At 34.7% G+C, this 15,186-nt stretch overlaps 2 protein-coding genes across 5 annotated transcripts; both read right to left on the reverse strand.

Annotated features, from left to right (window-relative positions):
- Positions 1–347: 347 nt before the first annotated feature.
- Positions 348–6,870, reverse strand: LOC147399877 (uncharacterized). Of its 4 annotated transcripts, none has more exons than XM_086445431.1 (6): positions 6,521–6,869; positions 1,556–1,636; positions 1,279–1,404; positions 1,101–1,149; positions 934–1,002; positions 348–668 (listed from the first exon to the last, which is right to left on the reverse strand). In XM_086445431.1, exons 1-5 carry the CDS (start codon positions 6,802–6,804, stop codon positions 964–966), a joined length of 579 nt encoding a protein of 192 aa, XP_086301557.1. In that variant the 5' UTR covers positions 6,805–6,869; the 3' UTR covers positions 348–668; positions 934–963. The 4 variants fall into 4 exon arrangements, with proteins under 4 accessions (XP_086301557.1, XP_086301556.1, XP_086301558.1 ...); XM_086445430.1 differs by having other exon boundaries at positions 348–825; XM_086445432.1 differs by lacking the exon at positions 934–1,002 and having other exon boundaries at positions 6,521–6,870.
- A 1,142-nt stretch (positions 6,871–8,012) lies between these two features.
- On the reverse strand, positions 8,013–10,801 carry LOC147399878 (BTB/POZ domain-containing protein). Its single transcript, XM_086445433.1, has 2 exons — positions 10,144–10,801; positions 8,013–9,103 (listed from the first exon to the last, which is right to left on the reverse strand). Exons 1-2 carry the CDS (start codon positions 10,714–10,716, stop codon positions 8,141–8,143), a joined length of 1,536 nt encoding a protein of 511 aa, XP_086301559.1. The 5' UTR covers positions 10,717–10,801; the 3' UTR covers positions 8,013–8,140.
- Between the last annotated feature and the right edge of the window lie 4,385 nt (positions 10,802–15,186).

A 15,186-nucleotide genomic window follows, 5' to 3' on the forward strand; every position in this document is an offset into this window, starting at 1 on the left:
CTACATTTAATAAAAAATTTATTGAAAATACAATCATGGTCCATAACCATTATATTTTCACTCCCCTAAATCCAAGGCTTGGCTTGCATTTTTTTACTATTTACATTGCTTGTCTATGTTACTAGCGTAATTATGTTACTCACCACCTCCAACTAGTTGCTACAAAACAATTCTTGATCCATATTACTATTATTAATAATTAAATAATCAATATTTGTTTGAATGATTGAAGCTTCCAAAGTTTCAAATTAATTATTTCAATAGCAGGGATTAGAAAAGGATTTGCCCCAAAGTGTCAAGAGTAAGGTTTGAGTGCCGGGGTGGCAACACACACACTTACTTTTAAATTGGTTTTGGAAAAGGAAAGAGTTGAGCATGTTCAAACCAGGATTAGCACATCTGTTCCAAGTTCAATTCAAAATTACATTCTTGGAATGAAAATATCTGCACTTCAAATTTTACTTCAATGAAGTTACCTACCACCACTCATTCCCTAAAAGAAAATATATTGCACAGAAAATAGGTAATATTTTCAACAAAAAAAAAAAATTACAGCCATGTTGTCAGACAATTAATCTCTGCAATCCAACAGAATTCTCCACGATTTCTATTTTCATGTTCCCATGCCACATAAATACTTCTGAATTGCATCAACCCAGTAAAAGCTTCTACAACATCAACAAAATTTTGATCAGTGATCCCATGGGAAGGTGATATAGAAACGAGCATCACAGCAACCTCGGTCATTGGAGAGTCCTTAAGTTCAAAAGTAAATATGAAACCCTAGAAGCCTCTGGGGAAGTACAAAATGTCAAAACACAAGCTCTGCCAAATGGGAAATGAAGAAAGACTTAAGCAGCACCTTCAACAAAATGTAACACGACGTAGCTATTATATTGGAAATGGTTCGTCGAAAATTATAAGCAATCTTACTGTTAAAGAAAGCAGTCAAATTTTCACTATTCAGACCACTCCACCAGCATTGATTATAGTAGCCATCCCCTTATTTTAATAAACAGAAAGATCAGTATGGAAATTGGGTTAATCATGATGGTTTTTCTGTACGAACCGATCTTATGATTTTAGGGATTAGGGATTACCTTCTCAGAGTTGGCCTTGCCATTGACTTGAGATGGTGTTTGTGAGAACCTGAACAAGCATGAAGAGCCAAAGACTTAGAACTTGATTGAGTGTTGCACTAGCAGTATAAAAGTAGAAACATAATATATGATGCACAAATGGAAAGTGGGGAAAAATTAGGGTTGCTATTATAATGACCTGATTGCCCTTGCCTTCTTTTTTTCTTCTTCAACAGGGTTCGTCTTAGAAACTGGTGCAAATCTGGCTAATCGAGCTTTCTTCTTTGCTTCCTCATCGACCACAGATTGTGCTGGAAGCCCAAACCTAAGGAACAACAATACCCCTCAAAACCTGTCTAGTGGGATTACCAAGTGTCTTGGGATAAGCTTGCATGTCTCTTAGTGGTTAGCAAAGTCTTTTTCATTGAACTAACACAAATAGTTATTGAAGCAAAGATGACACTGAAAAAGCAAACCTCTCTGCCCTGGCCTTTCTCTTCTGCTCCTCTGATGTCTTTGACCCTTCTGATCCATGAGAGGTGGGCCCAGTGCCAAACCTGCCAATAGGATAGGTCCAAATTTTACAACTTCAATCAGTGAGTAGGAAAAAAAGAACAAATTCAACCTTCATTCCACACTCAGATGATTCAATGCCTGAAACATGAAAGACCATTTTAGGATCTCGAAGAAAGAGAAAACTTTTTGTTTAGATGGGAGCTTTTCAGTAACGACTAAGGGTATCTGTTTTGGTTCTTTTGTTTTTTGTGTTATGTTCGGTGGTAAGAAAAAAGAAACTCATTGTGAGAGTCCATTATTTGGATTTTTCAAGGGATATTCACTACTTTCCTTTCTTTATGATTTTCTTTATCCCACAAGTCCATATTTAAGCCTCTGATTTCACCAAGTTCGTCCAGCCCAAACCTCCATTCAAAACACTACCACATAACCCCTAAACTACCTTCATTCTAGGCTTTCAAACCCAAAAACAACCCCAACTTTGCACCAGTCCCACAACTTGGTCAAGACTTATTATCCAGCACCCTTACACCATGGATGATCCCATTACAAGTACAATCCTTGTTGAGGCCTACTCCAAATTAAATCCTTCTGTCCAAACTTTAAATTGAACATCTTAAGTTCTATTATCAGTTGTTCCAGACTGTCCTGTGTCACACTCCTATCACCCCATCCTGTTTTCCCTAGTTTTCTTTGCAAACTCCACAAAATTTAAACATCTTCCATGCCAAACCTATGAACTTTGATATTCAGATATTGGAAGTTCGTCAAAACAACAAATTTCTTATTATCCCTTGTTGTTCAAAGTTGATCTCAAAAATAGGTACCTCGCCAAAGTTCGTTAGTCATATACTTCCCAAACGAGGCCCTAGTTGTTTCTCTCCTACTTCTTGAACCCTCGATCACCTAATGACCAAAACATCATTCATTTGAAGCAAATGGTCTTCCACAAATTGTTCCATTCAAGAGTTTGTTCTAAATCTCCAATTATTGAAATCCATAAATATTGACCCTGCACACTGCTAAAGAGCTAGAAAATCCGATAAAAAACTTCCTTTGGAATGATTCAGAATCACAAATCAATTGACATATTAGAAGGTGGTTAATACTCCAAAGATAATTAGAAATCACATGGTTAAGTGTTTTATATATAAGAAGTACCACTTAGCTAAGTGGTAAGACGTGTGGAGAGTTGTTCCCATGTCGTAGGTTCAAACCCTCTTGAACCCATACTTCTTATACTAACCACTAACCCATCTTCATTTATCATATATATATATATAGGTTGGGTTGGGTTGACCCTTTCCCAAACCAAGATCCATACAAATCAACCCAACTGTCCGATCTTTTAAGATCGACAACGCAAATCTTTTTTTTCCACAATAAATCATGTGTTCTTTTATCAATTAAAATTTTCATTTTGTTACAATTACCTCTATTTTCCAAATTTGCGACTATGACCTACACGAAAGGAAAAAAAAAATCAAAAATCTGATTTTACTCTCCTCTCTTCTCTTCTGTAAAGACAACCCTAACTCCGACAATTTCATTGTCTTCTCCACTCACCAGCAACAGTGACGAATTCAGGCGAAACCAACCTCTCCTCTATGTCATTCACTCATCGCGCAGTCACCCTCTATCTTCAGGTTTAGATTTGAGTTCAATAACGTTTCTCGATTCGACTTTTGTTGAGTATCCGAAATACCAATACCAACAATCGCAATTTAGATAGTAAAAGAAATGGATAGAAGGAGATGAACATGAGTTATAAACAGAGATGCCTTCTTTGATTGGAGTTTAGTAACAAAAAAAAAAATGCAACTTTTTTGCCTATGTTTTTCTAACCCTTTCGAACCAATTTTAAATGTAGTATAAAAGCATTTGGGGTTGTAATTTGTACTTCGTGGGGAGAGATCCCTTTGCTTGGCTTTGTCAAGAGACTTGCAAGTGTTGATGATGAGAAAGAGATCACAGAGTTCCCTTTATATAATCATAGACATTTCTAAAGTAGTCTAGAGCCTCATTTGTATATTATATTTGACACTATTGCTTTTGAAAGATTGTAAGAAAATTTGTCCCCCACCATTTTGTCCTTCTTTGCAACCTAGTCATGAAAGGGAAACTTAGATTGGGACAGCTATTGATATGACATTGATATAGTATGGAAATGAAAACTTTCTATTCAATTAGCCTTAAGACCCTCATGTCACAAGGATAGCATGGCCGCCGACTCTTCTCTGTTTTCTTTCGCCTGAATATGTTGCCAATGGATGGAGAAGTCAATGAAATCGCAAGAGTTAAGGTTGTCTTTATAGAAGAGGAAAAGAGTAAAATCAGATTTCTGATTTTGTTTCCTTTCATGTGAGTCATAGTCACAAATTTGAAAGAGGGAGGTAGTTGTAATAAAATGAAAATTTTAAGTGATAAAAAAACAGGTGATTTATTGTGAAAAAACAAAAGATCTATGCTGTCAATCTTAAAAGATCCAACAATTGGATTGATTTATGTGGATCTTGGTTTGGGAGTAAGTCAACCGAACCCAACCCTATATATATATAAAGAACGAGTGTAGTATACTTCGCTCGTTGTAGTGGCTCCGATTCCACGACACTTCACTCTACTGGCCATGAAGATGATCATGACAAGAGTAACTCCTCCAGAACACATGGCCGAGAGACTGACCCACTAATGAGATCAATTGGTTCTGAACGGATGACTAGTGCCGGTACCACCTTGTTCAGAACTTCGTGATTCTTTGGAACCTCCTCTTAGTTTAACATTTCTTGTAAATCATGTTCTGCATCTAAAAGTCTCTTAAATTTTTATTTTTTGGCTTGGAATGCCTCTCTAGGGAAAAAATCCTTATTGTTTATCACTTGACTAACAAAATCACTGTTCATTTTCATGGTAAGTACAAGATAGATGAAAAATATGCCAATCACCTTCCTCTCATGACAATCTAGTTGGGGCAGCGTGAGGATTCTTTTTTAACCAACTTGAATTATGTTGGATTCTTCCAAGATCTATTCTTGGTCTCTTTAAAACTAGGAACACCAAGGCCTTTTCTTTTAGCCGGAGGCTCATTTGGAGATTGCTTCTCATTTGAGATTTCATAGGAATGTGCAAGAATATGAACAAAATGGTGTTTGAAGGCAAGGAAAATGAGGTCCATGAATTCATTCTTGATATCACAGCTATTTACTCTAATGGTCCAAGCTTTTTGAGAATATAAAGCATTATATTTTTTATGACCTCTTAAATTCAATAGGATAATCTTTCCTCTTTGTTTGTATTCTCCTTCGCAGGTATCATGAACTCCTTGGTCCTCTAGTAGTTCTCTTTTTTTACTTAAAAAATATATAATTATAAAAGAAAAAACTTGTTAAAAATTTAATAAGGATTGGAAACTACAGCCAAAAAAATTAAATATAAAATTTATTGAACATCATCAGTTCATCACTCACACATAATCAATGACAAAGTAGTCACTCCAACAAGAAAGCTTATATTTTCCTAGATGCTCCCAAATTCCACATATATTGATGATAAACTAATTTCAATAATAAGTACAACTCATCTAGATTCTTTTACCTGGTATAGATAGAGGCATCTAATGCCTGCTAGATGGCATAAGAAAGGATCCAGGTGGCATCCACATAGAACCATAAAAGCAACTAACATGTAAGACTACAACAAGCCCCTAAAATAGACTGTAAACAAAAGGGCCAATAAGTGAAGAGCACCCAATAAGGCCAGTAGCCTACAAAACCTGACATAAGGTACTAACAACACCTAATGATATAGCATGACTGTCACCCCGCCTACCTAACATTACAGTTGTTGCTAAGCCCACCTACCTCGGAGAAGAAAATGACAAGACAAAACCACTCTATCAAAAGTGTGACATCATAAATTGACTAAGAACTCCTCCAGGGCCGTGTATAAATAAACATTCCTTGATCAATGGAGGAAACAACACATGTCAACCTCAACTATCTCATCCTTTCCCTCAAGCATAGTCCCTCAACTTGCATGGTACAACAAGATCTATACTAATGTTTTGCATAACTTAGTTGGATTTTGGAGTCTTTTGTAAACTATACGTTAAATATACAAAGTACTTATCCACCAAGTAAGGAAAAAACGTATTACAAGAAGAAAAAAGATATTAAAACTCCATACTTTGGGTTTAAGATTCATAGCTAGCTCAGTTGGTTTAACACATTGCAATGCAACTTTGAGGTCATGGGTTCAAGTCCAGCTTACCCATAAAAAAAACCCATACTTTGAGTTTCAAACCCAATTAACAACAGAAGGTCGCAAAACACCTGACCTTCCCACAATATCAAACCATACTTTGTATTTCAAACCCATTTAACAACAGAAGGTCGCAGAACACCCGACCTCCTCACAATATCAAGATGCACACACATTACAAAGGCGCAATTTCAGTCTTCTTTCCTAGAAGGCCCTGGTCATGATGGGGCACAAAACTACTATCCAAATCACTTTCTCCCACATCTAGTCTAAAATACAAATGCAACTGTGCAACCTTTTTTTTTTTTTTATCTAGTTAACTTCATCTTCAATCCATAGTTTTGAACATCACCTTAATCCCTTGTAGAAAATCCTAAAATTTTCTATCAAAAATTCGTATCATCCTCCACCTTTGTTCTTTAGATTTGAAGGTTAAACTAGATTAATCCTAAGGTTGAAAACTAAATGATTATGTAGATGAAAACAGCAACGATTATAACAAGAAAGAAATCCTCAAAGAACAGCAAATCGAATAACTAAAATACCATAGCAATGAAGAAGAACAAAAAACACAAGCAAGAACTAAATATAGGTTAAAATCTGAAAGAATCCTAACATAAACCCTAGAATAACCTAACCTCCCATCATTAAAGGGAAATAAAATGGACCTTTCTGCTCGATTGTTCCTCCTTTCTTCTTCAGAGAGTTGGACAGTCATCCCAAAACGCTCTGCGCGACGGATCTTCTTCTGAAGATGAGTAACTGGAGCAGAATCTGAAACTGAAGAATCCAAAGGAGCATCGGCTCCTCGAGACTCGCTTTCTTTCGATTCCTCGGCTTTCTTTTGGTGTTCTACAGTAAGCGAAGGTTTGTTAGGAACGGTTTCTAGGGTTATGTTAGGGTTTTCTACATTGGGTTCTCTGTCCTTGGGATTCTGAATCTCTGTCGCCATTGAAGGAGTAAGAAATCGAACGAAAGAAATGAGAGTCGAGAGAGAAAAGTTGAGCTTCAGCGATCGAGGAATACTCGAAAACGAATATTGAGTAATATCTGTAATTTAGACACACACCCCTCCATGTTTTAGTGAATATTTAAGATACCCCTATATGTTTGACCTTGGTTTACTATAGAAAACTGATAAAATGGCTCAAATGCCCTCATCTTCGAACTTTAGCCCAAAAGGCCAAAAACCTCTGTTTGATTGATTAGCTAAACGCGCATAGGCAATGAAATGGGAAAATGAATTTTCTTGAAAAATTGTGATTTTTAGGGGTTCGATTTGGTGTTTTCCTTGGTATTTAATTTCCTACTGACGTCATAATGACAAAATTCTTTGATTTTTTTAAAAAGTCACGATTAATTCATAAATTTGTCTACTAATGATTTAATCGGGACTTATTCGCACAAATAATTTAATAATACATTTTTATATTATGTTTACTATAAAAATGGATTCCCAATTTCCCATCACACCCTTGGAAAAATGACATTTCCTCATCAAAATTCCTCAGTGGAATCTAAGTCACCCATGATTTTTAAACTCGTTCGAGACCGAGATGTAACACCCAAGTTAACTCGGTATTGAAGCTAAATGAAACCAACTCACAAAGTATTTTAAGACGACTGTGTATTGTGAGATAAACGAGTCGTCTTAGACGATATTTTCTAATATCTCGGATGATACAAATGAGACAGCAGAAAATGATTAACTCACAAGTTAAATAGGACATATCGGACAAGATTTTTAAAATTTCGTCTGAGTTAACCGAGACAAACGAGTTAAAACCTCAACCCTCTATTCTTTCACCCCCAAATTTATTTTTTTAATTTTATATTTTTTTTTAGGTTCATTTTTTTTGTTGGAATCATTTCTGAATTTTTTTCAAAATCTTTCAGATTTTTTAAATGGTTAAAAACTATTGTCTCAATGTCGAACGAGACAACTCGAATGAGATGAGACGTATCATCTGAGTCAACTCGATATCGAAGCTGAACGAGATGAGACGTGATACCGAGTTTAAAAACCATGAAGTCACCTCAATCCATTAAACACCGTTTTTCACATTAAAAATCCTCAGAAATCTCATATATTTTCTGCTATCCATGTGCTCTTTTCCACAAAAAAAAAAAAAATTTATTTTCTTTTACAACACTTCTAAATCCAACAACAAAAGGTGATTTTGCAAATTAAATCCAAATTCATTGAACAAAAGAAAATTACAGACAGCTTGTCTAAAGATGGTATACACATCTCTACACCGCGATAACGTAAAATGGATAAGATAACTTCAGGGTGGATAGTCGCAGACAGTAATCTGCAAGTGAGAATGACCCTTCTCGGCCACATACTGTCTAATAAAAGCTCTTCTCCACCATATCTCAAATGCTCGCTGAATATTGGGATAATCGTCTCCTTTGTTTAAAAAACGATCAAACCAATTCAATAAAATGGTTTGTTGTTGCGCTAGTGGTAACGTAAGAATCGTCTGACTTAAACCATCTTCAACCAACTTTTTATCAACGGATCTAGAAGCCCTTCTCATCCATCCAAAATCTTCGTATAAAGCCTCCAACCATGTGCACAACAAAGAAAACCTTGCGTCTCTCGGTGCTAAAATATGTCCTCTCCCGATTGCAATACATAGTTGTGCTGTAATCTTGCTAATTTCGTAACGGTACATTGAAGGAATGTTTGAATGAAGGCTCACAAGTTCTTTCTGATCGGCCCATAACTTCACGAATTCATCCCCCATTTTCTTGTCAATCATAATATCGACAATCCATTGAATATTATCGGCTTCCCGACCTATCTCACTCATTAACATCCCTCGATCTTGTCTAGTTTCAGTCATGTTTGCTGCCTCTGATAAACATAGGATAAGAGAACTGAGGCATTTGTGGCAGAGATTGTAAAGGGTTTCTCTAGAGACATCGACGATATTATAGTGATTGTTGTTACGGTTTCCATCTTCTCTAAGCAATCCTGATATCAGACTTTTCATTTCTCGTCGGGCTTTGTCATCCTTGGCTTGGAGAACACCACTTAGAAGCCGTAAGAAAATGTCATCGCCACTCGTAGAAGTAGATGGTTCCGCTGAAACTCTCTGAAGAACTTCGGTTACTGAGTCATGAAGTTGAAGTTGACCAAGGGCGGATATAACTTTCTCCTCTTCATCTTCGGACCATGGAACGGCTTCTAAATACTCCAGGCATGACATTATTCCTGCATCAAACTTGATATCTGCCGACACCTGTAGTAGCGTACTAATATTACTAAGTATTCAACTTAGCATAAAAATGAGGACGGCATAAAGATAGAAAGTTCTTAAATTCAAAATTCAGTCATATTGCCTTTGAGGATTTCCACAATCGAAAAGGCTGCTATCCTTATATCAAGTCGTTCAAGAACCATAACTAACTTCATTGTTAGTTTTCAATACCAACACCAATCAAAAAAATTCTAAGAAATCGAAGGGAAACAAAAAAAAAAGAGACAAAATTTGTCTGAATAAGGTGTCACTAACATTAATATGTCAATCATTTTAGGAAACACGTCATCATTGAGGAGTCTTTTTCGACAGATGAGATGGGCTATGTGAATTATCAGCTAAGCAATCTTGAAATTTAACTATTTTGCTCACACTTAGTATAATTAAAGAAAAGCTAAATGAAGGTTTTAACTTCTAAATTCCATTTGATCGATCTGCTTTCTAGGATAAATAAACAAATAGACAACAAAATAAACCAAAAATGATCCACTATTTTCAACCGATCCCTAGTTTCTATCATAAATGTGGCACACTATTCAATCTCAGCTTAACTTCAAAAAATAAAAGTAAAAAAAAAAAAAACAAACAAGTGGATATAAGCTGTCAAATTCAGTCGATCAATCGGAAAGACATCATGGCCTCATGGGTTCCTTTTCTAATTCTTTCACTCATCATCCTTCGTTGGTCGGCAATAATTCTTGAAATTATTATTTAGCAATAATTTTCTCCACAAATAGAAAGACAATTAGTATAACTTCAAGCCAAAATCAGATTTTTTCTTATAATACGGTAATACCCACAATAATTTAAACTATAACTACTTACTTACATCAGCCCACACAATGGTTCGAATAAAATTGAGAGAAACAAAAACTTGAAGAAAAAAAACCTCTTTATAGCACTAAATCAAAATCCCAATTTCTCTACTAAATTAAACAAACGAGTCAAATTTCCCTAAAACAACAAAACCAATATAGAAACACAGAATCTGCTTCAAAGGGAAATTAAAGAGAGAAACAAACCTTCAGCAAATCCAACACTTTTCCAACCTCTTCTCTCATCAATCTCTTTTTCAAATCCTCACAATACATCAAAACCAAAATCTCCATATAAACTTCAACATCATCACAATCACAAATCTCCACCGAATGTGCCACCTTCTCATCCTGCCTCAGCTTCTCTTCGAAGAACCGGCTTCGATCAGCCAACACCCTTCGATGCACATTCATTGAAACCTTAAACCCATCTCTCGAACTAATAGTGAGCTTCACATCTCCCGATCCATCCCAATTAGGGTTCTGAAAAGGTGCTTCAGCCAAGATCCTGGAAACCCTATCTTGTGATTTACGACGCTTATCGTCTAAATGTTTCGATTCTCTTTGTTGTTCTTCAGACATCATTTCGAAGAGAGTAGGACTGGATCGGGTCTTGTCTGAGAAAGGAGGAGGAGGAGAAAGGTTTTTGGAAGGAGAAGATGATGGAGAAACCCTAGAAATCATCTTTGATGGAGAAAAAGAGAGAGTTGGGTCTGATATGAAACCTTGCTTTATCATTGTTGAGACCTCTCTGGATCTCAAAATGTTCTCTGCCGCCATTAGGGGTCTTAGAAGATAGAGCAGAGCAGAGCCTTCAACTGAAGTTTTCTACACTGCTTCCAAGTGACGAGGACATGTAGTTTGTTAGGCTGAAAACCTATAATTATAAAATACAGTTATAACTAATAACCTATAAATAATAAATATTAAAGACTACTCTAATGGGGAAATTGGGCCCATTAGCCAATAAATCTTGGGCCCACCCCTATTATGAAACAGACCCAACTCAAATGGCCAATTGTTGTCGAACTGGCTGTTTTGAGTGATAGATCCACTAAAGTGGGGTCCTTAAATTTAAGAGATTAATGGGCCCACAAGAGAATATCAATTGTTAATGAAGAATTACAAGGTGGGCTTAGACCGATAGCTCGGTTGGTTTGACATATTGCAAAGCAACTTTAAGGTATATTAAAAAAAAAAAATTAAATAAAAGATAAACGTCTGATAAAGAGTCATTGTTATGATGTCCTTTTTGCCCCCTCTTGGGGCAATACAACTCTCATATTAATTATAAGAATTGTGGTAAGATGAAGTGCTATTACGTATGCGGTTGACGTAGCACGTGTTCAAAATCGTAGATCTTTTTCTTTGAGATATACAAAGAAAAAGATGTACAATTCTACACACTTGTCATGTCAACCCCTTACCATTCGTGCATGTGTCAACGAGTCATTCTATCATCAATCTATTTATAAAAGTGTAGGATAATACGAAGAAAAAAAAAAGAATAATACTTTTGATTAATCTTACTAGAATAATGATTTTCTGACGCCCCCTAACATGGCATGTGCTAGAACGATAGATTATTTTCCTTGGGATACACAACTACACATATTTGTGGGGGTTGTATAGTTGTGTTTCCCGAGGGGAAAAATCTATAGTTCTAGCTCGTGTGTGTGTCAGAGAGGGTGCCAGAAAACCCCGACTCATCTTATTAATATTAATCTATATGGGGCTTTGGTACTATGAGACTCTTTCAATCTAAGTCACTTAAATTAGATGGAGTGTTATCTTTTCTTCTATAAGTGACCTTTCGTGAATACTTTTGTTTGTAAAAAAAATTGTTTCATTGAAAAACGTTCATAATGGGTTTAACCACTAAACTATTGGGAAAACATGTACGTGCATCTCATGCGAAAGCATTCCTTATAGATGTTTTCCTAGTAACAAAAACAGTTTTTTTTTTTTTTTTAAAATCTTATGAAAAGAGGAGAGATAGGTAAATAGGTAGATAGGTAAGATGGTATTTTTCAAAATCACATCTTCCAAGTTCTATAGAAAAATCAAACACAAATATGAATGCAAGGACACAACAACAAAAACAAAGCAAACTAAATGAATTTTATTCCACCATTACACTTTTTCAAAACCAAATTTTTTGTCATTGCTAAGGATGATAACTTTATATTAATATGAATGTAGCCTTATACTAAGTATAGGTATCGTTGAAATACGTCCTAATGGTGCTATTTCAATGAAAATGCAACTTATGAATTGAAAGTAAGCGTATTTGAAAACTTCAAATAAAAATATAACTATACACACGCTAGTAGGTGGCATGTGCAAAGGCACGTGTTACATAAATTAGGGTTTATTTTTTATGATAATTATTGAAAATTTTATTTCAGATAGATAATCTAATTTTATATCATATTTTATCATTTAATATATTGTAAAAATATTTTTGTAATTTAAAATATTACATACGATGATATTGAAGATAACATAATAAAAGAATAGTTTTATAATTTTAGAAAACTTCATGGGATTCTAGTTTTATATTGTAGGGGCCTTTTCATAACTTAAAGTATTAAATAAGGTGGTTGTAGAGTCGAGGAATTATAATTTTATTTGTCTTGACGAAAATGTCCTTGATAATTGTAAAATTAATTACAAATATGAAGGTATTGACCATTCAAATTTTGGTATCAAACCACTTTGACTAGGTCTTCTCTCATTATAATAGATGTTTACAATGCAGTATTTATAAGTTATAAATGATATTTTTAAATAATAATAATATTATTATGGGTTAAAAGTATAGGTTCTTTGGAATAAATTGTCAAAATGGGAATGTAACCCTAAGGGGTTGGCTTAATGGAAATTTCGGACCGATAAGTGGTTAATACTCGTAGGTCATGAGTTCAATACCAAATATGAGCATTAATTCCCTAGGGGCCATCTGTGAAGTCCCACCCTCTCTTACTTGGCGCGTGTGATTTACCTGGTGTGTGTGATGTGCAAACGTTGCACATGTTTTCTTAATTTATAAGATTGCAAATAAGGAGTAATCGTCCTTTAAAAATAATAGTTTCGTGATTGTAGAATTTATGACTCACTTGAAAATGTTAGGTTTGAAGGAAGTTGCTTTGAATTTAGGGGAGAGAAACCACATCCTTCTTCAATGTAAGTTCACCTTTGAAATTTGGGCTCACTTCTTTAGTTTGTTCGGCGTGTCAAATTGCATGTCTCAAACGGTTAGAGAACTCTTTTTGTCGTGGTCTGCCCTTGATTACTACTTCTTAGGGACAAAGAGGTTATCATGGAGCATCACACCAATTGCTATTTGTTGGGGATATGAAAAGAGTGTAATGGCCGCACCTTCGTTGGAAAAGGAAATGATTGTAAGGAAACGACTATGGATATTTTGAGTCTTGTGTTTTCTTGGTCAAAGGTGTTCATAGAGTTTAGAGGGATTTTCTTTCAAGACTTTGTTGGCAATTGGGATAGGGTTTGTAGTATTGCTATTGAGTAGGCTGTTTTGTATTGTTTTCGCTTGGATGGTCAACTCGGCCATCGTAGCTTGTTTTAATGAATCTTTGCTTATAAAAATAAAATAAAATAGGGGAGAATATGAAATAATACTTTAGGCTTGACTTGAAGATTTTAAATGATTTTACAAGGGAGTATTTATAACGAGTTAAAAATGTAAAATTTGGAGAGAATTATTTCAATTTTAGAAAGAATATGTAAATAGTGCTTGGATTTGTGAAGTATCCAGTAAAAGACTCAGGTCAAATTATTAGCTTGGTAAAATTAATGAAAGAACATCCACTCATTCCCTATTTTGTGTAGTTCATGAACCCTACTAAGACAACTTCCCAAGATGTCTAACGAGACAGAAACTTTGCCCTAATTTTAAATAAAAAAGAAGGAAAAGATGAGAGGGAGGAAGGGGGTCAGCCATAGCAGCTCATTTTCTTCACGAGTAATGATAAATTAACTCAAAAAAATATACTCAACTGACTGGCGTGACATATTGACAAAACCATAGATTTTTTTTTGAATAATTTACCAAAACGGTACACTATTCAAAATATTTCCAAAAACGGTAATTTTACCATTTTCGGAATCATTTTTTTTACCAAAACGGTAAAAACAGTAAAATATATTTTTTTATACCGAAAATACCCTTATTTTGTTTTACATATGTATTTATAATTTTAACCTTAAAAAATGAAAATCCAACTTAAAAGATTCACTCTCTTTTAGTAATCCAACAATCATATGTATTTACAATTTTTTTTTTACCAAAATCAATTTTATTTTTGTAATTTAAGTCAAAAAATAAAAAGGGTATTTTCGGTAAAAAAAAATACATTTTACTGTTTTTACCGTTTTGGTAAAAAAATTAATTCTGAAAACGGTAAAATTACCATTTCGAAAATATTTTGAATAGTGTACCGTTTTGGTAAATAAACGAAAAGTTGTGCATGTTTTGGTAAATCTGCCTTTTTTTTTCTCATTTTTGTGCACTTTCCACGTCAATTGGTTATCTTTGAGTATCTTTTTTTTAAATCAGTTTAACATTGTTATTTATTCTTGATAAGCTCCTTAAGAAGGATAGGTCAAGTGTTCGAAAACCACAAAGCAGTGAATTCCTTGGGAACATCCTCCAGGGTCTGATTGACTCTTTACTCAATCAATTGCACGGAGGACTTTTCAAGGGGGCGGTGGTTGTGACCGTGGGGATACCCACTATAAGCTTAAAAAAAATTGTTCGGGACAAGAGTTTCAAAAAGTCCAATATAAATGGTCAGGATCATCCCACGATGTCGATATTTGTGAGAACCTCTCAAATTCCCTACACCACGTGCCCTAATTATATAATGATAGATTGTATTTAACACATAAAAAATAACAGTTGTTTGGAAATTGGATTTGACCAAAACTAAAAGAAACATTTTCCTAACTAACATAGTAAAGATTTGAGCCTTACAAAGGGTTGTTTTGCTCAAATGGATTACCACCTTAGAAATCCAACACCCTAGCCCTTTAAGTTGCTTCGAAAAGCTCAGATAAATACATATATATATATATATATATATATATATATATATATATATATATTATTTTTTTGAACTTGATCTAAGGTTTTGAAATGGGTGGCTACTGAACTTCTTGAACTTAAAATTCGAATTCAACGATGAAAAGTAATTCTTTTTTGATATTTTTAATTTTTTAATGTTC

Source organism: Akebia trifoliata, chromosome 6 (assembly GCF_017979445.1).
Source record: "Akebia trifoliata isolate Shusen 1 chromosome 6, ASM1797944v1, whole genome shotgun sequence".
Taxonomy (NCBI): domain Eukaryota; kingdom Viridiplantae; phylum Streptophyta; class Magnoliopsida; order Ranunculales; family Lardizabalaceae; genus Akebia; species Akebia trifoliata.

Bases quoted from the DNA above. Each gene is read 5' to 3' on its own strand.
- LOC147399877 (XM_086445431.1), bottom strand. From the start codon at position 6,804: ATGGCGACAGAGATTCAGAATCCCAAGGACAGAGAACCCAATGTAGAA. The intron at 1,150-1,278 runs GTCATTATAATA...ATGCTTGTTCAG, and splicing joins AAGAAGGCAAGGGCAATCAG to GTTCTCACAAACACCATCTC. The intron at 1,003-1,100 runs GTAATCCCTAAT...TATTAAAATAAG, and splicing joins GCAAGGCCAACTCTGAGAAG to GGGATGGCTACTATAATCAA.
- LOC147399878 (XM_086445433.1), bottom strand. From the start codon at position 10,716: ATGGCGGCAGAGAACATTTTGAGATCCAGAGAGGTCTCAACAATGATA. The intron at 9,104-10,143 runs GTTTGTTTCTCT...ACGCTACTACAG, and splicing joins AAGTGTTGGATTTGCTGAAG to GTGTCGGCAGATATCAAGTT.